Source organism: Styela clava, chromosome 12 (genome assembly GCF_964204865.1).
Source record: "Styela clava chromosome 12, kaStyClav1.hap1.2, whole genome shotgun sequence".
Classification (NCBI taxonomy): Eukaryota; Metazoa; Chordata; class Ascidiacea; order Stolidobranchia; family Styelidae; genus Styela; species Styela clava.
In genome coordinates, this window is record NC_135261.1 from 7,043,766 (window position 1) to 7,061,546 (window position 17,781).

Here is a 17,781-nt window from a genome sequence, read left to right on the forward strand (position 1 = left end):
CCAGGAAAGAGAATTTCCGAGCCTCCAATTTTTGGTGCTCCGGCCAGGATGCCGACTTTTGATCGGTATTACAGTAAAGTAACTACTCCCATTAACTGGGTGTCAGGATATCACAAAAAATTTTATTCATATGTACTGTTAGTAAGCAAATGAAAGGTATGATATATATTCAAATATTTCCTGTCGGTTCTTAGTTTTCAAAAACGCTAGCCAGACAGTTATAGTTTGAGCAAATTGAGATTGAAACTCCTGTACAGCTGATATATATATACAACGCATGGATCTTTTGTACAAAGCGCCCACCACTGAGGCAAAAATGCGAGATTGGAGAAAAATAACCCGCCAGTTTTAAAATAACAAATGAGTGATTATCCAGTTACGTTTAGGAATGATTTGAAAATACTAAGTTCCAGCGCAATCTTCAATTCTAACCCTAACTGGATGATTAATAACAACTTTTTTTCTTTCGTCTTTCTAACGTTTGGGGGTTTGGCGAGGGTTTCTACAAAAAATCCCAAAGCATGTTTGACTTGGAATCAAAATCAAGAACAAACAGAGCAAAATTTAAAGAAGAAAACGAAGTAGGTGAGCAAGAGCATGGCAATAATAACGCAAAGTAATTGGAATGCAATTATACAATTAAGGTTATAGAACTGCTGTACAAAGTAAGAACAAGGCACTGGATGTTATACATTTAGATAGATCCTGATATATATACTCAAAAAAAAAATATTACAATCTCTCCCAAAAAGCTAAAAACAATTAATATATCAGATAACGCTTATCAAGTTATGTCAAAGATGGATTAGATTTAATATTTATATTTACCCAAATCAGGGCCACGAACCCCCAACAAAATTACAAACAATGTTAATAGCAAGGTGTAAAGCAACCTGATATTATATGAGTTATATATTTGCCCCTGTGAAAGATATGTGATAAGATAACATGGGACTTGGTATTTATTTGAGTACCGAATCACAGTATCCATTCAAATAGTTTGGAAATTCCGACTAGAGAAATTTACTCAATTTTCCAAGCCGAATGTTATTCTGATTGTTGAACATTGTTAACGCTGGGTAATGGAGAAATAAAACGAAATAAGGTTAACAAGTAGAAATTTCCGATTCTGTTACCTTTTGCTACTTGAAAGATTACCTATATTTAAATTACATCTCGCCGAGCACAATTTATGGATACGGTAATCGAATTCTTATTGTATAGCAGTGGATCCCAAAGTTGATTGACCGAAGGGCCAAAATTAGAAGCTGAAGGATATTTGTGGCAGGGAGAATGGAGGGCCCGCAAGACGGCGGTACCTTACATATAATAAAGATACCGCCATAATTGAATATTGTTACCAAAATACACATGCCCAAACTGTGATAATGACGTAACAATTGGAGGTATCTATAACGCAAAAAGCATAAAGTGTTAAACAATTTCACTCAAGTTCGGTAGGTCATATTAAATCCTTACATAGGTTCTACTTGGCCCGCAGTTTGGGAACCACTGTTGTAGAGTATGAGTGGAGAATTTGCGGGCAATTTGTACACTGTTAGCATTGACTGGGTAGGTAATAAAAATACTGTATAATGATATGAACTTGATAATAATTCAAAATAGCAAAAGAATACATCAGGCAAGGCGGTTTGAGAGAAAATAAGCAAAATTAATATGCGAATCAATAAAAGAAGCTAAATTTTCTAGTTAAAATACAATATATATTTTCTTATTTCAAATGATGGTACATCAGCACCAAGTAAACTGTGACGGTTAAGATATAAATTACCAGTAACATTCAAAGACCAAGCGGTTTAGGAGAGAAGTCCTTCACGTTTATTTAGTTAGACCGCAACAGCATGAGGGGGGGCAAGTTGTTGATGTCAAAAAAATATTGTTCTGGAAACTATAAAAAATCCTCTTCGGCTAAATTTTGGGGCATGCATGTGACATGCATTCATACCCTTCAAATTCCCAAAATCAGTGCATGGGAAATCGAGCAAGAATACTTCATAAGCACTAATAAATTTACAAATTACACGGTGTATACCAGCGGTTCCCAGTCGGGGGCCACGGAGCGGTTGGAGGGGGGCGGGGAGGGCTACAATGCTAGGCGCAAAACTGATTTTACTTTTCCCCTTTTGAAGTAAAATCCCTGTTCTTCCCAGTTTCATAGCTTGACAAGGTTATTTCACAGGGTGTTTCTACTTTGTTGAGCATGAATGGTCCGAACCGAATGGAGTTTCGAATACAGCAATCAAAATAACACTATAAATACCGCTGAAATGATGAACAGGAGGGAGCCAAGAGCCATAAAAGGTTAGGAACCACTGGCGTATACCATGATTCTACCGCTTGATATACCAATTTAGAAATTTCGATTGAAACGAAAGAAATCCTAGATAACGGATAACCCAAATAGGGATTTCCATTCAGAATTACAGTCGAACAATCAAGTCAGTAATATTTAAACATAAAAGACGCAAAAACATTGCAATTTGGCACGTCAATGACAAATATAACACAAGCAAAAATGAAGTAAAAATGCGCGATGACGAGATATAATGTTTATGTACAATACATATAATACAAAATATGATTAAAATTAACATAAAATATTATACCTTTTTATTTTGCTACCAATTTTCAAACTTAAAATTAGGTAAGCACAAAATAAACACACTGGTTTTCAAAAAATATATTGTACTAGTATTCCCGTCAATTACACTGTTTGAACATTTAAAAAATAATTCTTGCTGTTATTACATTTATGCATGGAAAAAGCAATTGGTGCCACTCACAAGAAAATAAATTCCAAATAAAATAGAATACTATAATATGACCAGATACATGCCTAGTTTCGAGCCATCTTATTGTACTAAATTTTTGTTTGAGAAAATTTGCTCAATGCAATGCCTCATTCTTTCACCCAGAATTTAAAAGAGACTCCATTTTGAGTGGAGTTGGGGCAAACGATGGAATACAGACATGAATGAGCTCAGGCCAATACAATCAAGAAAAATTCATCCTGCTCAAAATAATATTCGAGACAGGCTTAGGTGGGAATGATAAAATGAAAGTAAATTAAACTTCAAATTTTCAATAGTAAATACCGTATCTGGAATTTCATCCTGTTTATGAAAATATCCCTTTTGGCTAATTTTCAGTTTATGAAACGGATGTAGGCCATTATTTAACAATCTGAATACCCAGTCATTTGTGAAAACCGTAAACCAACAAATTCCTTTAGAATTTCCACCTCAGTAGGTCAAATAAACAAAAATGATAAGGAAAGACTGCTGAAAAGTATGGATAATATGAATAGACATTTCGCTTAAATTTTGTATGTACAATTTTCTTGTGTGTTTTCATAAATTTAGAAACCATTCAACCGCCAATCATATTTAAAATTCTTGAAGAAACAGAATATACTTTTCAAGATTCAGTTATTCAAAATTCTGGTCTGCGAGCGAAAAACAGGATCTAGTAACCGAATGCAAAAATTATAACTTATGTCAAGTGGACGAGTAATTTGATCGTACTGTATATTTACTAAATAACGGATTTTTAAAATCATAATACCTTGATGATGAAATGATTTTCAAACACAACACAATCTTGGATAAGGGCATTCATACATTCGCTTTTTTGGTTAAATAGTCACTTATGCTTCAAATTTCCTTTTTTTTCAACTTGGCTAAAATCATAAATCGAGTTTGGTGATGGTATCACGAAGTCTTACATTAAACATGGTTTACCACGGAACTTTTCAAACTGGGGGTCCCGACCCCATTAACAAATTTGGAAGCAGTACTGCGACACACCATCACCGATTCGACCATTTGGGTTAGAATATGCAAGCACATCGAATTTGTTCAATATTTGGGTTTCACATAACTTGAGTGCCTAAAGATATTTTACCAGCCACCAATATTAATCTCTATCGCGACCCATTAATAAAGGTATTGTCAATATTATTATTTATTTGTAATATTTCTGTATTATTAAATTTTACTTTATTTTGATTTCAGTTTTTGCAGGCCGCGAAATAATTTGGCCGGCCACTATGAAAAAGAACACTGGTTTAAGATAACGAATAGCGTTTTATTCAAACTCGTTTACCTACTTCAATTTGACCTTTGAGACCACAGCTAGATTGCAAGGAAATACTAAACTTTATCACTTCCTGATGAAACTAACTTGGCAAATCAGCATGGCAAAGTCAATCTACTAATTCCAGGTGAAGTTCAAAAATTTTTTTAATCGCAAAAAATCAGATTATGGTCATGTAATTTTCATGGATTAAGATTCATGTGTCGTATTATGATAATACAATAACAAAAAATTTTAAAAATAATTTCGTATCTTGTAAGCAGGATTATAGATGCCACAAAACCAAATAAAAATGATCAAAAATCCTTTATTTTCCAAAATTACAATTGGAAGACCTTTCAGCATTTTGAGTCTCCAAAACCTATTTGTAATGAGTCAAAATTTGTGGATGACATTTTATCATTTGTATTTTGAATACAAAAAACTGTTTTAAATTCATCTGAATGTAACCAAATCATGCACAAATGTGCTGAAGCCAAAACATGAAACGTACTCAAGTTGTCACCCAAAATTTTCCACCGCTGCGCTACACTATAGAGGATTTTCTCATTCACAATCCGTGACCCCAAGGTAGCCAGGTAATCTGTAATCAATCATCATTACTATCACCCCAGAACAATTTAATTCTCAGTCTCACTGCACATTTTTTGGCCCAATCAATCTTTATGACAACGTCAAATATATATTTTTGGTGAGGAAATTTCACAAACCACAAGCAAACCATTATCATCCTTTTAAGTTTTCAATTGCGGTTCTAACTATCAGATAAAAATTTTTTGAGATTGATTTGGACAAATTTCTCTGTGAACGTGGCCAATTTAGATTATATTCAAAAATATCATTTAAAAATGCATTTTAAATAGCAATTCATCAAATTTTTTCATTCCGGGCAGCCTAAAATCTAACTTTTGGATTCAGACCTACACCATTAACCATATGACATGTTTTTGAGTTAATGTGTCTGAGTGCAAATTTGAAAATCGCGTTCTGTCAAAATTATATAATTATAGCAGTAACTTTAATAAGGATATATAAAACAAAAATTGGAAATTTAAAACTCTCAGTCCGCTTCAAGTAACTAAAGAAGGCAAATAAAAGGTTAAAAAGGAGTAAATGAGCATCCACCTTAGTATATTATTATTAGTAACAAAGAGTAGGACGGGAAGAAACTTACTAACTTGGCAGTAACATTTAGGACATACAGTAACAAGAAAAATACAATCGGTCCGACACTGATACAAAAATTAATTGTTATTAAAACAAGCTCTTTTTTAATTATTATCTTAAATTTAAAGTAAATGAGCCAAAGAAAGTGAAGCAACAAAATTTTTTTTCGCGAAGAGCAGGTATTGAGTTAATCAGACCCTCGCAAGGCACAATAAGGTATCAATGTATAATATTATATTTTATGGGGCTTACTTGGGTTCATCAAACATACCCATAATTTCATCCATCAAAGAAGGCCCCAAGTCCAAACTGAAGCCCCAACTCTCGTCCTCTGATCGCTGTGTTTCAGTATTTTTCTTAGCAAAGTCTGGCATTTCAGAAAGAACTTCCGAAGACCTTCGCAACGGACTTAGTTTTTCAGCGTGATTAAGAGTTGGTGGCTCGACATCTAGATTTTTTTGTCCATCTGTATTATTTTCAGCCTCCGTTTTGAAAGACATAATGCGTCGAGGTTTTGGTGGACCACCCGTAACACCATTCGGAGTTTTATGAGGAGTTGTTGTCGTCTTTGTGGTTGCCACATCGGTTGTGCTCGTTTCTGATGACAGGCACACATCCTCATGACTTTTGCTGTATACTTTTTGATTTTCATCATTCGTCATTGGCTGTTGATTAACGTGACTTGCAACCTTTTTTGAATCTTCGTTATGTTTTGCTGGTGAGGTTTCATCATTGCTCAAAATAGGTAATGAAAATGCAGACTGTAACACGGGCGATATCGGTTCATCGCTGCGTGACGATGTACCATTCGATGGCGTAGATTTGTCATTACCACTTTTTGATCTTTTAAATCCTGAAAGAGAAATATAAATAAATTGTATATCTAGATGAACTGAAATTTTGATATTCTGGAATATGAATTAAATGAAATGATTTTGTCACAAAAAACATCAAATAAATAACATTTGTGAATTTGTGATGTGAAACGTTTGAATCGATCAATACACCCGTTGCAGTATCCTCACATCAGTGCATATAGGAAAGGATTCACATATTTATCCCGAGGACGAGGAAAGCTGATAAGATGGCTTAATCCCATGGCGAACCACAGCCTTTCATCTGGTTACCAATCCATGTTGGCTATGGGATTAGTTAGCCAGTTATTTGTTTCAGATACATGAACTTTTATTCATTAATATAGGACAGAAAGCATTAAAGAATAACTATATATACTAAAAAGAGTGCTAAATTAGACATAAGTCTTGGAATTAGGAAAAATTTAAAACATTTTAATAATAGATTTTAGAAATTGACATATAACAGATTAAAAAATGTTCCAGTTGATAACTGACAACTGAAAATTGGATAGAAATCAAAACAAAGCTCGACTGCAAAATTTTGCATAAATGCAACAGATCTTGGCTTATATTGATTGCTTTTACATAATTTGGCATATATCACAATTCACTGCTCAGTTGATGTTCCAACTTGCAATATTTTGAAATTCCAAACAATCTTCTTGACAAATTATACAATACAAATCAATATGATATAAACATCCTTGCTACAATGAGTCAACATTTTTGCAAGATTGAACGAAACCATTTAAAAAATTCCAATCTTCTGACCGCAAGTTGAAATTCTCCTTTTAATAGTAACATGTAATTTTTTTCAAACGCTCTAAAACAGTCTTAGCCTGAATCCTATAATTGTATGTTTGTATCGGTAACGTAGCCTTCTGAAACTGTTGATCAACGTGACCAAGTTATTGTTCAACCAGCATTTAGTTTCATGACTAAAGCCTTTAAAATGAAAAAATCTGTATACAAAAGAGGTAATAAATTATTGTTAGAAAATCTAAAGCTTCAATGAATGATTTAAATAATTTAAGGTTTTTGGTTTTTTTTTTATCCATGAAATGAATCGTTTTCATAGAAAATCTTTGATTTAAGGACGCCTAATTATTATAGTAATTTCTTCAAAACTTGGTTTTAAAATTTAAAAAAAAATCACATTTTCTCATATCAGTGGATCCCAATCTTTTTTGTTGCCCATTTAGGAACTCGTTATTCCTCTCTCTGCATAAAACTATGATACTTTATTTGTTCTATCTTTAATGAATTCTTTGCTAGTTTTAAGCGCATGTGGCCTTCCATTTTCGTACAGCCTATCAATAAGTATAGTTTAGTATGTGTTCATGAATAAGTATTTCTATAGTATTGAAAATTGAATGAAGGCTATTTAGGATATGCTGTTAGACTTTAATTGTTCAGAATGATAGTTTGATGAAAACTACTTAAAATTACTCATATAATCAAGAATTTGAGGTCTAATAAAGATGATTTCAAATAGATTCAAATAATATTTGTTTTGGACATTTCTGGTTCTATATTTATTGGATAGGCTATCATGAAAGACATGGATTATGAAAGGTGTTACCGGTAAGTATTTATTAAACGATCCAAAGCAGGACGTTATTTACATGGCTGATTTAAAAATACTTCCTACTTCACATCCCAATAACTTTGAGGTATTTTTTACTGCAAACCTTATGGTCTTTTCTCTCAAAAGTACAAAGTCGAAAATAAATTTACGGTCAAATGAGCAAGTATTATGACCAATCATTACCGCATTATCGTGGTTATAACCAGAAATCTATTTCAAGAAAGAGTAAAATAATCATCATTCATGGAAGTTGTAATAAAAGGTTGAATAAAGGATTGGGGGTTTCTTGTCAAACATTTTGTGAAAATGTTATAAAAAAAAATTTTATAATTGAAAATGACCCTATATATCATACTAATATTGAACCTGACTAAAATCCGTCCCTGAGAATTAAGAATTACTTCTACAATATTATCCATTAGCTGATGGTGGGTTCTCATTTTTGGCGATAAGAGTCAAATTTCAGGAAGTTTAAAAGGTAAATACTAAGGAGAAATTGTCAGATTAATAGGAACACCAAATAGTAAAAAGGGGAACATTAAGTAGTGTAAATTCTCTTCCCTTATAAAAGATTGGTCATGGTCACGGCATGAATAATAAAAACTTCATACATGACTCAGAATGTCTGGTATTGACCATATAATATGGTAAACAACACCTGACGTAACAAAGTCGTATTTGTTACCTTTGTCACGCTGTGTGAAAATGTATGAAATTTTTTTATTGTCTGATTTAAAGAAGTCGAGAGTCTATTATGACCACATAAAGACATATAAAAGTTTGGGCAATGACTGTTGATTGACAACGCTGATAGGGAACTTTGACATAATTCTTTACCTTGTAATAAATTTCATTGTAAAAGTCCACAATGATATTCGTCCAAAGTATGCTTTGAACCAAGAATGGAACATGAAATCAAATATCAGTTCCCATTTTAAACAAAAATACTATATAAGGTGAGGAACAAATGAAGAAGGAATGAAAGCAGAAATAAAATTAAAAATTCAATGGCTTTTTGATTCATACTTGATTTTCTAAATATTTTATAGGTCTTTCAAGTAACACTGAAATAAACCTTCCAGAATAATGAATAACATGTCAATTTGACTGAATCTGGATAAAATTAATTTCTCCATAAAAAATAACATATTCATGGTTTATGGCTCCATCAACCTTTTAACAATTATTAAATCAGTAAACTTCTTCAAAAGTCAGTTATTTTTAGTTCGAGTGTCCTAACTATTACTAACTATTATACAAAGCATAATCTTGCACAGTTCAGTTATAATTTTGCAAGCACGAATGCTTGAATATCTAGTTTATTCCTTGAGCAAATATAAAAATATTCTGTTGTTAAAATTGCATGTGATGTCAACAACTTGTTGGTAATTGTATTTGTTGGCAGTGAAACCAAAAAAAAAAGATATCTAAAAATAATTATGGTATAATTTTCGTTCTTGAGATACTTTCAAGAATGCGACACGACGATGTGCTCATGTTACCTCATTATGTTTGAAGTTTACCAAGCATGGAGTTATGTAAAAAGGTGGTTTTTATAAGTGTGACATCTGTGGCACATACTTGATGAAGTGTGATTATATTCAACGTATACGATGGCACGGTTGTTGTGCTCATTGCGACGCTGGCATTTTTTTATTTTGTGTAATAACGTTAAATTGACAGACGACAACTCTCGAATGGCTGCGTTATTTCCTGTCATACGATCAATGGCTTTCATTTTATTCAGGAAGGAGAAGAAGGTAAACATACATTTCATACATTCCGTATTTCAAAATAGGGGAACGGGATAAAAAAAGGTTCACTGGATGTGATCAAAATATGTATAAGAAATGAACACTGTATTCATGTACAATTCCACATAGTTTTCCAGTACATTATGACATTAAGGCATTCTTAGCAATGGACAAGCTTTGTTTGATCACCTGTAGAGAATGAATCATGAATGACATAGGATATCCAAAATGAACCGGATATTCAAAAAGATTTGTAATCAATTTTATTCTGTATTTTAAAATCTTCATTTGAGAATTAATAACAGTTTCATTACAAAAAAAAAATGATTTCTAGAAATTGAAGTCTCGAAGCAATTATGACCAGGAAAATGTAAACATTAAAAACCAATAGAACTATTTTTAATTGCAACTTTACCCCATTTCCAAAGTGAAACTCAATATACAAACTCAAATTTACATTTCTCAATGTGTTGGTTGTTGAACACGACCTATTTTGAAATATGTTCGAAATCCCATATTTAAAATAATATTTTTAAATAAATTCAGAATAAAAGATTATTCAGATGCTCCATATCTAGGCATAAGCTGTTTAGTGCATTCAATATAATACTCAAATGCTCATTAATAAAGTCTCATTATAAATAAATTAATGAGATAATAGGAATCATTCTAAGAATTCGGTAACGAAGGAGGAGTTATCGGAAACTGAGGTAGGCGTCTTTATTGCTTCTATATTAAATATTTGAATACGATATGCAATTTATTTCTATTTGATGTGATACATTATATGGAAATTCTTTCGATGGATCTGCACAATTAAATATTGATTAATAACGGTTAGAAAATATGTAAAATTGATTAAGAATTTCAAAAAATTAAAATTATAATCGAGTAATGATTTTAGTGTCCCATAGGAATCTATTGCTAAATATTAGGACAAAGTGGTGAAAAGGATAATGCCTTCAATTGAAATAAATGATCACAAATATTTGGTCATGTTGAAAACAGCATATAACAATACACATTATTAATATTTCGAGACATTCTAAAAATTCATAAATTATACTACAAGTGTTATTCAATTTTAAAACTGATCTAGGTCAGAGGAAAATTAAAAGAAATAAAGAAGTATTAAGCTATCATATAAACAGCAGGCTTTTAAAGCAGTTCACAAAATTGGGAATATTACCAATCAACAGCACCTCATGTGCTTCTTTATGAAATATTAAGTTGTCTCCCCCAAGTAAACTAAAATATATTTTTCATCCAGCGTAGTTTAAAAACAAAATGTTTTAATGTGAAGCTGGGCATAATAGTTCATTATTGGGCGCTATTATTACTCATCTCTAAAAGTACGGCTTGAATTTCTCATTTCAAATCAAGTAGAACGAGAGCTTTAGTAAACATAAAAATACCAGCAGATGTCTCAGCCTGGCTTGAATGAGATAACAGTGAAGTGGCTCAGATAAAGAATGAACATTTGTTTTGTAAAAGTAAACCTTGACATGGAATATTTATTTTGTCGGTATGCATTATCTTGATCTTAAATTCCAGCACACCACAGAGTTAAGTATTCGATGGGTGAAAAGGGCAGGTTTTTTCACCATATTGGTCGGTATATATATGAATATTTCATATTATAGTGACAAAAATAATAAAAATGATACTTTTTAAAAATATTTGATAACTATGTAGTAAAAAATATTCGATAGTTGGGCATGAATTCGACATATGAACTTTTAGCTAAATTGTTGTGAAAGAATAGTTTCTTCTGCAATTACTGATTAATCAAAGTAATGGAATGTGTAAATGGAAAGCTATTATTTTAAATTTTTTTAATCAATTTTTAGTACAACAGAGCGTGACATTTTGTTGGTTTATGGGAAAACTTTTTCTGATATTCAACCTTCGTTGGTTTATTTTTATTCATGGAAACACTTTTTATGACATTGGACCTTTGTTGGTTTATTTTTATTCATTGAAACACTTTTTATGACATTTGAGCATTGCTCTCTATTTACCATTCATTTAAAATATGAATATTCATAAAATATGTCAAATTCACCGTATAAATTTGAAATCTGGACAGTGGTTCTGTTATGTATCAAGTAGACAGCAAAGATTCAACTTTCGTTTTTAATCATTTTAGGATTCGAATCATGTTATAAGCGAAAGCTGTATGACGATATTGGTACATATAACAGTCATAAGTTTCATTATATATCAAATACAAAATAAATATTAACCAAAAGGGAAAGTATGCCAACTGTAAATGAGATATAGGAGAGCAAACAAGGGTATATTGTATAATATTTAATAATCTGATTGGTATCTTATATTGTATGAAAGCTGTTATTGTTTTGCGGATGTTGCGGTGATATATGACATGAATAGTTAGATAGGTGTATATAGACCATAGTCATTTTACACATGTAAATATAATAATACAAAACCTATATATACGCATCTTAAGATTGACAAGTTGCAGCGTGCAGCACAGTATCCTAGTCTTACAATATTGATATTCAAGTGCTGTACTATATCATGTATATGCTTCATTCCACTACCGTGGGATATAAAGCTGTAATAAATGAAGTGCGAATACTTAAATAAACATTGATTAAATAAGCAAACCTGGTCATTAATTAAGATATATTAAAAGAACCAACTTCAATACAAAATTCAGAAATTATAACCGGACTTTATGAAGACCTTATATTAATATTACTAATTTCAATCGAGTCGAGGACACAAATTACGTACTCCTTTTTCTCACAAAAAAAATTTCCTTTATCGAGAAGTATTAAATAAAGAATAAATTTACAATGAAAGCCATTATAAAAGAATAAATAACACAAACACTGGACACAAAACAAGTGCCTTATCAACAATTCGAATAATAGAATTCAATTCAGTAGGAGCGTCAATTTTATTTACAGCAACAGAAACAAAGCTTTGGGTATCATTAATACTAACTAAGAATGGATTATTTATAGAAAAAACTATATTTTCTATGGCCCATACTCGTTTATGCATATCTAATGCCTAAGTGTGGACATTTAATACTTCATATAATAATAGCAAGTATATATAACCCCCAGACAGTTATTTTTATATCTGATGTATAGTACATAATTGGGCAGTCATTAAAATAACTTTTATGGGATTGGGTGTCATCCAGAGGCATCTTAACATAATAAATGACACTTGAGGACAATAAAATTTTACAATTGAGTGACTGTGATTGGATAATTACCATGTAAATGTCAGGATAATTGAAGAGATGGTAGAAAGCTAAAGGAATGATTAAAATGAAGTTGTTTTTGAACACCAGTCAATTAAGTTTACTCACAACAGGTGTGCTATGATTTGCATTATTGCTTGGCAGTTTCTTCTCCAATACACATATATACAGTAGTGGGGAATATAGCAATTATCGTATTTATATGAAATGCTATATAATCTAGAATTCCAACTCCAAGTGATCACATTCTACTATTTTATGATATTCACTCACTCAAACAAGTCTCTATATGAGCAGCCACTGATAGCTGAGGTGATACGATTTATGGAAGGAACAGAATCTTTTTAGTTCTACATTTATTTACACTCTCATTTATTACCCACTGGGTGGGATAGTGAGCTTTGAGGTCAACATAACTGCAATGCCGACATAGCTGAAGTCCAGCGCTATAACCATACTATGGGGAAAAATGAGACAAATTATGAAAAAATCTAATTTTTACAAAAGCAAACAAAAAAGTGATAATGTTATCGAAATCGAATAATTTTAAATCTCCCCTCCCCAAAAAATTATTTCTAATGTTGTATCGTTGAATATCAACACCTACATGATACAATTGTTTTATGATTCTTCAAAAACATACTATGTATCACACACATCATAGCCTGAAATTTGACAGATAAAAATGTATTCATAAGAATAAAAGCATACTTACATACTATGGGGCTCCCGAAGTATGCGAACCAAGATGGCGGACATCGGAATGTAATATGTGTACTAGGTTTTGGGTTAGGCCATAATTTTAGCTATAAATACTACGGGAGGCTCTTGGCTAGTCTTCAAACTGATAATAGGACTAAATTAAGGAAAATTGGAAAAAAATTATCGCCTAACCCTAATCTGTTACCCATGTTACGTTCCGATGTCCGCCATCTCGGTTCGCATACTTCGGGAGCACCCATACTATAATAGGCTTTCTAATTCGTCATGTAATGTATTACCATTAAGAACATGAACTCTAGATGTTAAGACTAATTCAGTGTTATAAAAATTAGCACTTATTTGTGAATTGAAAAATTTTAACTACTATATTCGACCAAGCGTGGGGCGAACATTAAATGTGCATTAATTAGTTCGCTTTTTGTGATATGGATTGATAATTAATTTACAATGTACTTTGCCATCTTGAGTGCAGTGTGTAAACACTTGTGATACAGAAAATCATTGGATTAACCTTTGGTTGTATCATGCCCTGCGGCGTTGAATGATAAGTCAAGAACACTCTTATGAAGGTTAAGTCCGCTGCCTACAGGTTAATCCTGTAACCTGAGATGGCAGACAGCTCAAACAATAATTGACTGAGTCGTGGTACATGCTGAGACGCACTCGGAATTTGCTTTCAAAATTTTAAAAATTTGATCTGTTTTTGATTTCTTGAAGTGAAATTGTATCAGAAATGAAATGTTCTTCCTAAAGTTACTGTGAAAACAAATCTAACATTTGGTATAATACAAATAAATTTAATCAAGCACGAATAAGTCCAGATTACTTAGTTTGTACTGAATTTAATATCAAGGTTTTTTAAATTTAACATTTCTTTATTTTGTGTATGTCACATCCTCAGTTGTATGAAATGATAGTGAAAGCCCATTAAAAAAACTTCTTGAAAAAATATATGAAAAAAATTACATTATTAATTAAGAAAAAATAATCATATTTGTTGCCACATGCCGACCATAAATAAGTTTGGGCTGAAATTTTTACTAAATGAGATTATTTGATTTCGAAATAGATGGTGAATAAGAAAGACTTCATTTTTGACTTTCAAATATGATGCACAATTTTAGTTGCACAATTAGTTTTTTACGTCTCTTATTAAATCTAATGACAAAGTCTTCCAAAGACAAAAAAAGACAAAAAAATAGAAAGATAATTTAGCCTAAATAAAATCCAAAATAAAAAAATTTTAACAAATATTTTGAGGTGATGAAAATGCTTTTTTCAAATTTAATTTACGATTGCTTTAATACAGTGAATTAGTCAATTTTTCCAAGAGTAGCAAAGCTTGGAATATTTAAAATCAAAACCTAACCACAAAGGCACTCACATAAAATCGGTTAATTTCAAATCGGCCTTTTAAGACTCATAGAACACCTATAACTAAGATCTCAATAGGTAAACCTAAAATGGACAAATTGAAAATATCAATTTCCAATAAACATACCGGTAATACATTTGTTGTGACCATGAGAATGATGTTATTCCATAAAAGGTTGGAATATTGATCATAATGAAAAATTGAACGTTTGAAATTTGTGGAAAATTTTGAGCATTATCCAAGACCAAACATAAAAATAATGTGTTCCATACGTATACATGGCATCATGTGCTATAACAGGATCAATAATTATGCATGCCATTAAACTCAGTGCCAATTAAGCTAAATTTAAACATTCCAAACATTAGGCTTGTCTACCAGGTATTTAAATTTTTTGAGTCGTTCCAAATAAAAAACAAGATGTGATGGGCCAGTATTCAATTGGAAAGTTACACCATAGTTAGTGAAGAATTGGTAATGATTTCAGTGAAAATAAATTAGAAAAATTTTGACCAATTTTTTTTTTTCAAAAATTTATAAAATTTATTTAAAAAAACAATAGAAAGTTGGAACTATTAATTTAGCAACAACTTTTGGTGGCACAAAATTATTGACTTATATTGGATTAGGAGAGTTCAGCGCTAGTGACAAATTGGATTAGATCAATGTTCTGCCATTGTGTATATACCTTAAACTCGGTTTACAACATACCATTATTTTTGACAGGTAAATTCCCACTCATACCTCAATAATATTATGAAGTATCAGGTACTAATTCAAGATAATAAAATGTTATTGAACAATTATAAAAATGAATTACACTCAAGAACTCAATTTGCATTTTTATCAATTGTAAGACAGTAGCAAGCAATAGATTTGATTTTCACTATCAGTTCCAAAATACACATTACAAATGATATACACACACAAAAAAAATTAGGTTCGTCCCCAATTTAAATTTATTATTTCGTTATTAAGTGCTGCTAGAAGTATCTAGTATATTGTCAAAAGGATGTGATTACTGACCTAAATTCAAACTGGTGAACCCAAAAAAAGGATATACCTGTAGTAAGTTTTATTGTTATTCATTGAATACCGTCAAATGATGATTCACGAACAGTGAAAGAAGTTACATCATAAAATTCATAACCAACCACATGAAAGGCAAAGCGTACTTTAAATTTTAGGTTGGACATGCCTTGTGTGAGTGTGGCTTTTTCCATTTTAACCACTTTTCTAATTTCTACTTTTGTATATTATTAACAATCAAATAAACATATGTACACATAAATATATTTCTATATATAACAAATTTATTATTATTGTCGGTAGCAATTGACTTGAGTTACTCAGAATGTGTCATAAGATTTAGATGATTCATTTTTACTTCCATTTCCAAATAACTACCGGTACGTGATATTTGGAATAGGTTTCATATTTTATGAGAAAGTCCTAATAAGGACTTTTATTACTATATTGATCAACTGAACATATTTATTATTAATTGACACGACTGCCCTTTAATGACATTTAAAAATGGCAGTTACATGCGAAAAATTAAAATAAAGCACTATTATAAAATGATGAAAAATATAACATTTTTGTCAATATTTTTATCTCTTTATTTATGAAATGGCAATCATCGCCTTGTATTATAATCCCCTATTTTAAAAAATCAAGAATATGACAGATGGTAGTTCTTTTCCATTAAACTTTGTATAAACCGCTTTTTCAATAGTGTATATTCAATATATATCTTATTTGTTATATAAATATGATAAAAAAAACAGTAAAAGTATGCTAGTACTACAAAGTTGGGTACTCCCTCGTATTGTGTGTATCGGGTTAGGGTTAGGCCATAATTTTATTCCGATTTTCCTTATTTTAGTTCTATTACGAGTTCGGGGACTGTCTGTGTTAGCCAAGTGAATATACCTCCTGTATATAAAGGTTTCAGTGTCTTTACATAACTTGATGCAAAACAGGCGAACAAAATTAATAACTTCCATATTGGTACACACACTTCTGACACACCCAAAGTTGGCTATTTGGTGAGAAAATATATTTTAAAATAAACATCACTTACGATCTAATGTAGCACTTTGTTCATGAGATAGACTTCGTGATTTCTTCTTTTCTTTCTTTCCCAAACTTCCACCTCTTCGAAAATTAGATCCAACTTCCGAAGTATTTCCTTTTTGTAGAAATGAGGTATCTCCGAACATATCATCACTTCCCCCACGTCCAACATGAGCTGTGTGACGAAAATCACCCAGTGGGGGTGAGATCATGTCCGCAGACAATAATTCTCTCAGTTTTTTCGACCCTTTGTTCCCAGCACCATTTTTGCCGCCAGCTTTAAGATACATTGGCGCTTTAGCAGGCATCTTTAGAATTTTTTACACATATGCAATAATAATAGCCTAAATAAAATAGATGCAAAAAATAGTATACTAGTATACAGGGTTGTCCAAAACGAATCGAATATTCGAATGTATTCGAATATCAAGGTATTCGAATACCTTTTCGGCTGATTTTCGAATAATTCCGAATAGTAGCCACTTTTCGCCGTAAACGTGGTGTTTCCTTTTAACGGGAATCTTCGAACGACTTTTTACGCTGTCTCACGTATTGTAATGACGACGGAATAGAATCGGCACTTTGATTGTTTATATTCTGTGCGACCGTACGTCGCATAGTGTTGCGACACATTTGCACGTTTGCGTGGGTGGACATTGCCGACATTCGTGTACGTGGCTTTTAATTTACAAATTCATTTCCATTACGTCGAAAAATTGAGAAAGTATGTTTATTTTATTTCTATGTGGCCTGCTTATTATTCGCATGAGTCTTCTCAAGCATGATTTGTGTAACCTTATATTTGGGTCTTAGGGTCTGCCAATCATGATATTTAATCGCAGGCTGGTTATCGTTACTTTAAAAGAGAAACACGGTCA

At 31.7% G+C, this 17,781-nt stretch overlaps 1 protein-coding gene across 1 annotated transcript; it reads right to left on the reverse strand.

Annotated features, from left to right (window-relative positions):
• Positions 1 to 549: 549 nt before the first annotated feature.
• On the reverse strand, positions 550 to 17,260 carry LOC120329484 (uncharacterized). The gene is made up of 2 exons (XM_039396132.2): positions 16,911 to 17,260; positions 550 to 6,136 (listed from the first exon to the last, which is right to left on the reverse strand). The coding sequence occupies exons 1-2, from the start codon at positions 17,209 to 17,211 to the stop codon at positions 5,532 to 5,534; spliced, it is 906 nt and encodes a 301-aa protein (XP_039252066.2). The 5' UTR covers positions 17,212 to 17,260; the 3' UTR covers positions 550 to 5,531.
• Between the last annotated feature and the right edge of the window lie 521 nt (positions 17,261 to 17,781).

Bases quoted from the DNA above. Each gene is read 5' to 3' on its own strand.
- LOC120329484 (XM_039396132.2), bottom strand. From the start codon at position 17,211: ATGCCTGCTAAAGCGCCAATGTATCTTAAAGCTGGCGGCAAAAATGGT. The intron at 6,137-16,910 runs GTAAGTGATGTT...TTTCTCTTTCAG, and splicing joins ACAAAGTGCTACATTAGATC to GATTTAAAAGATCAAAAAGT.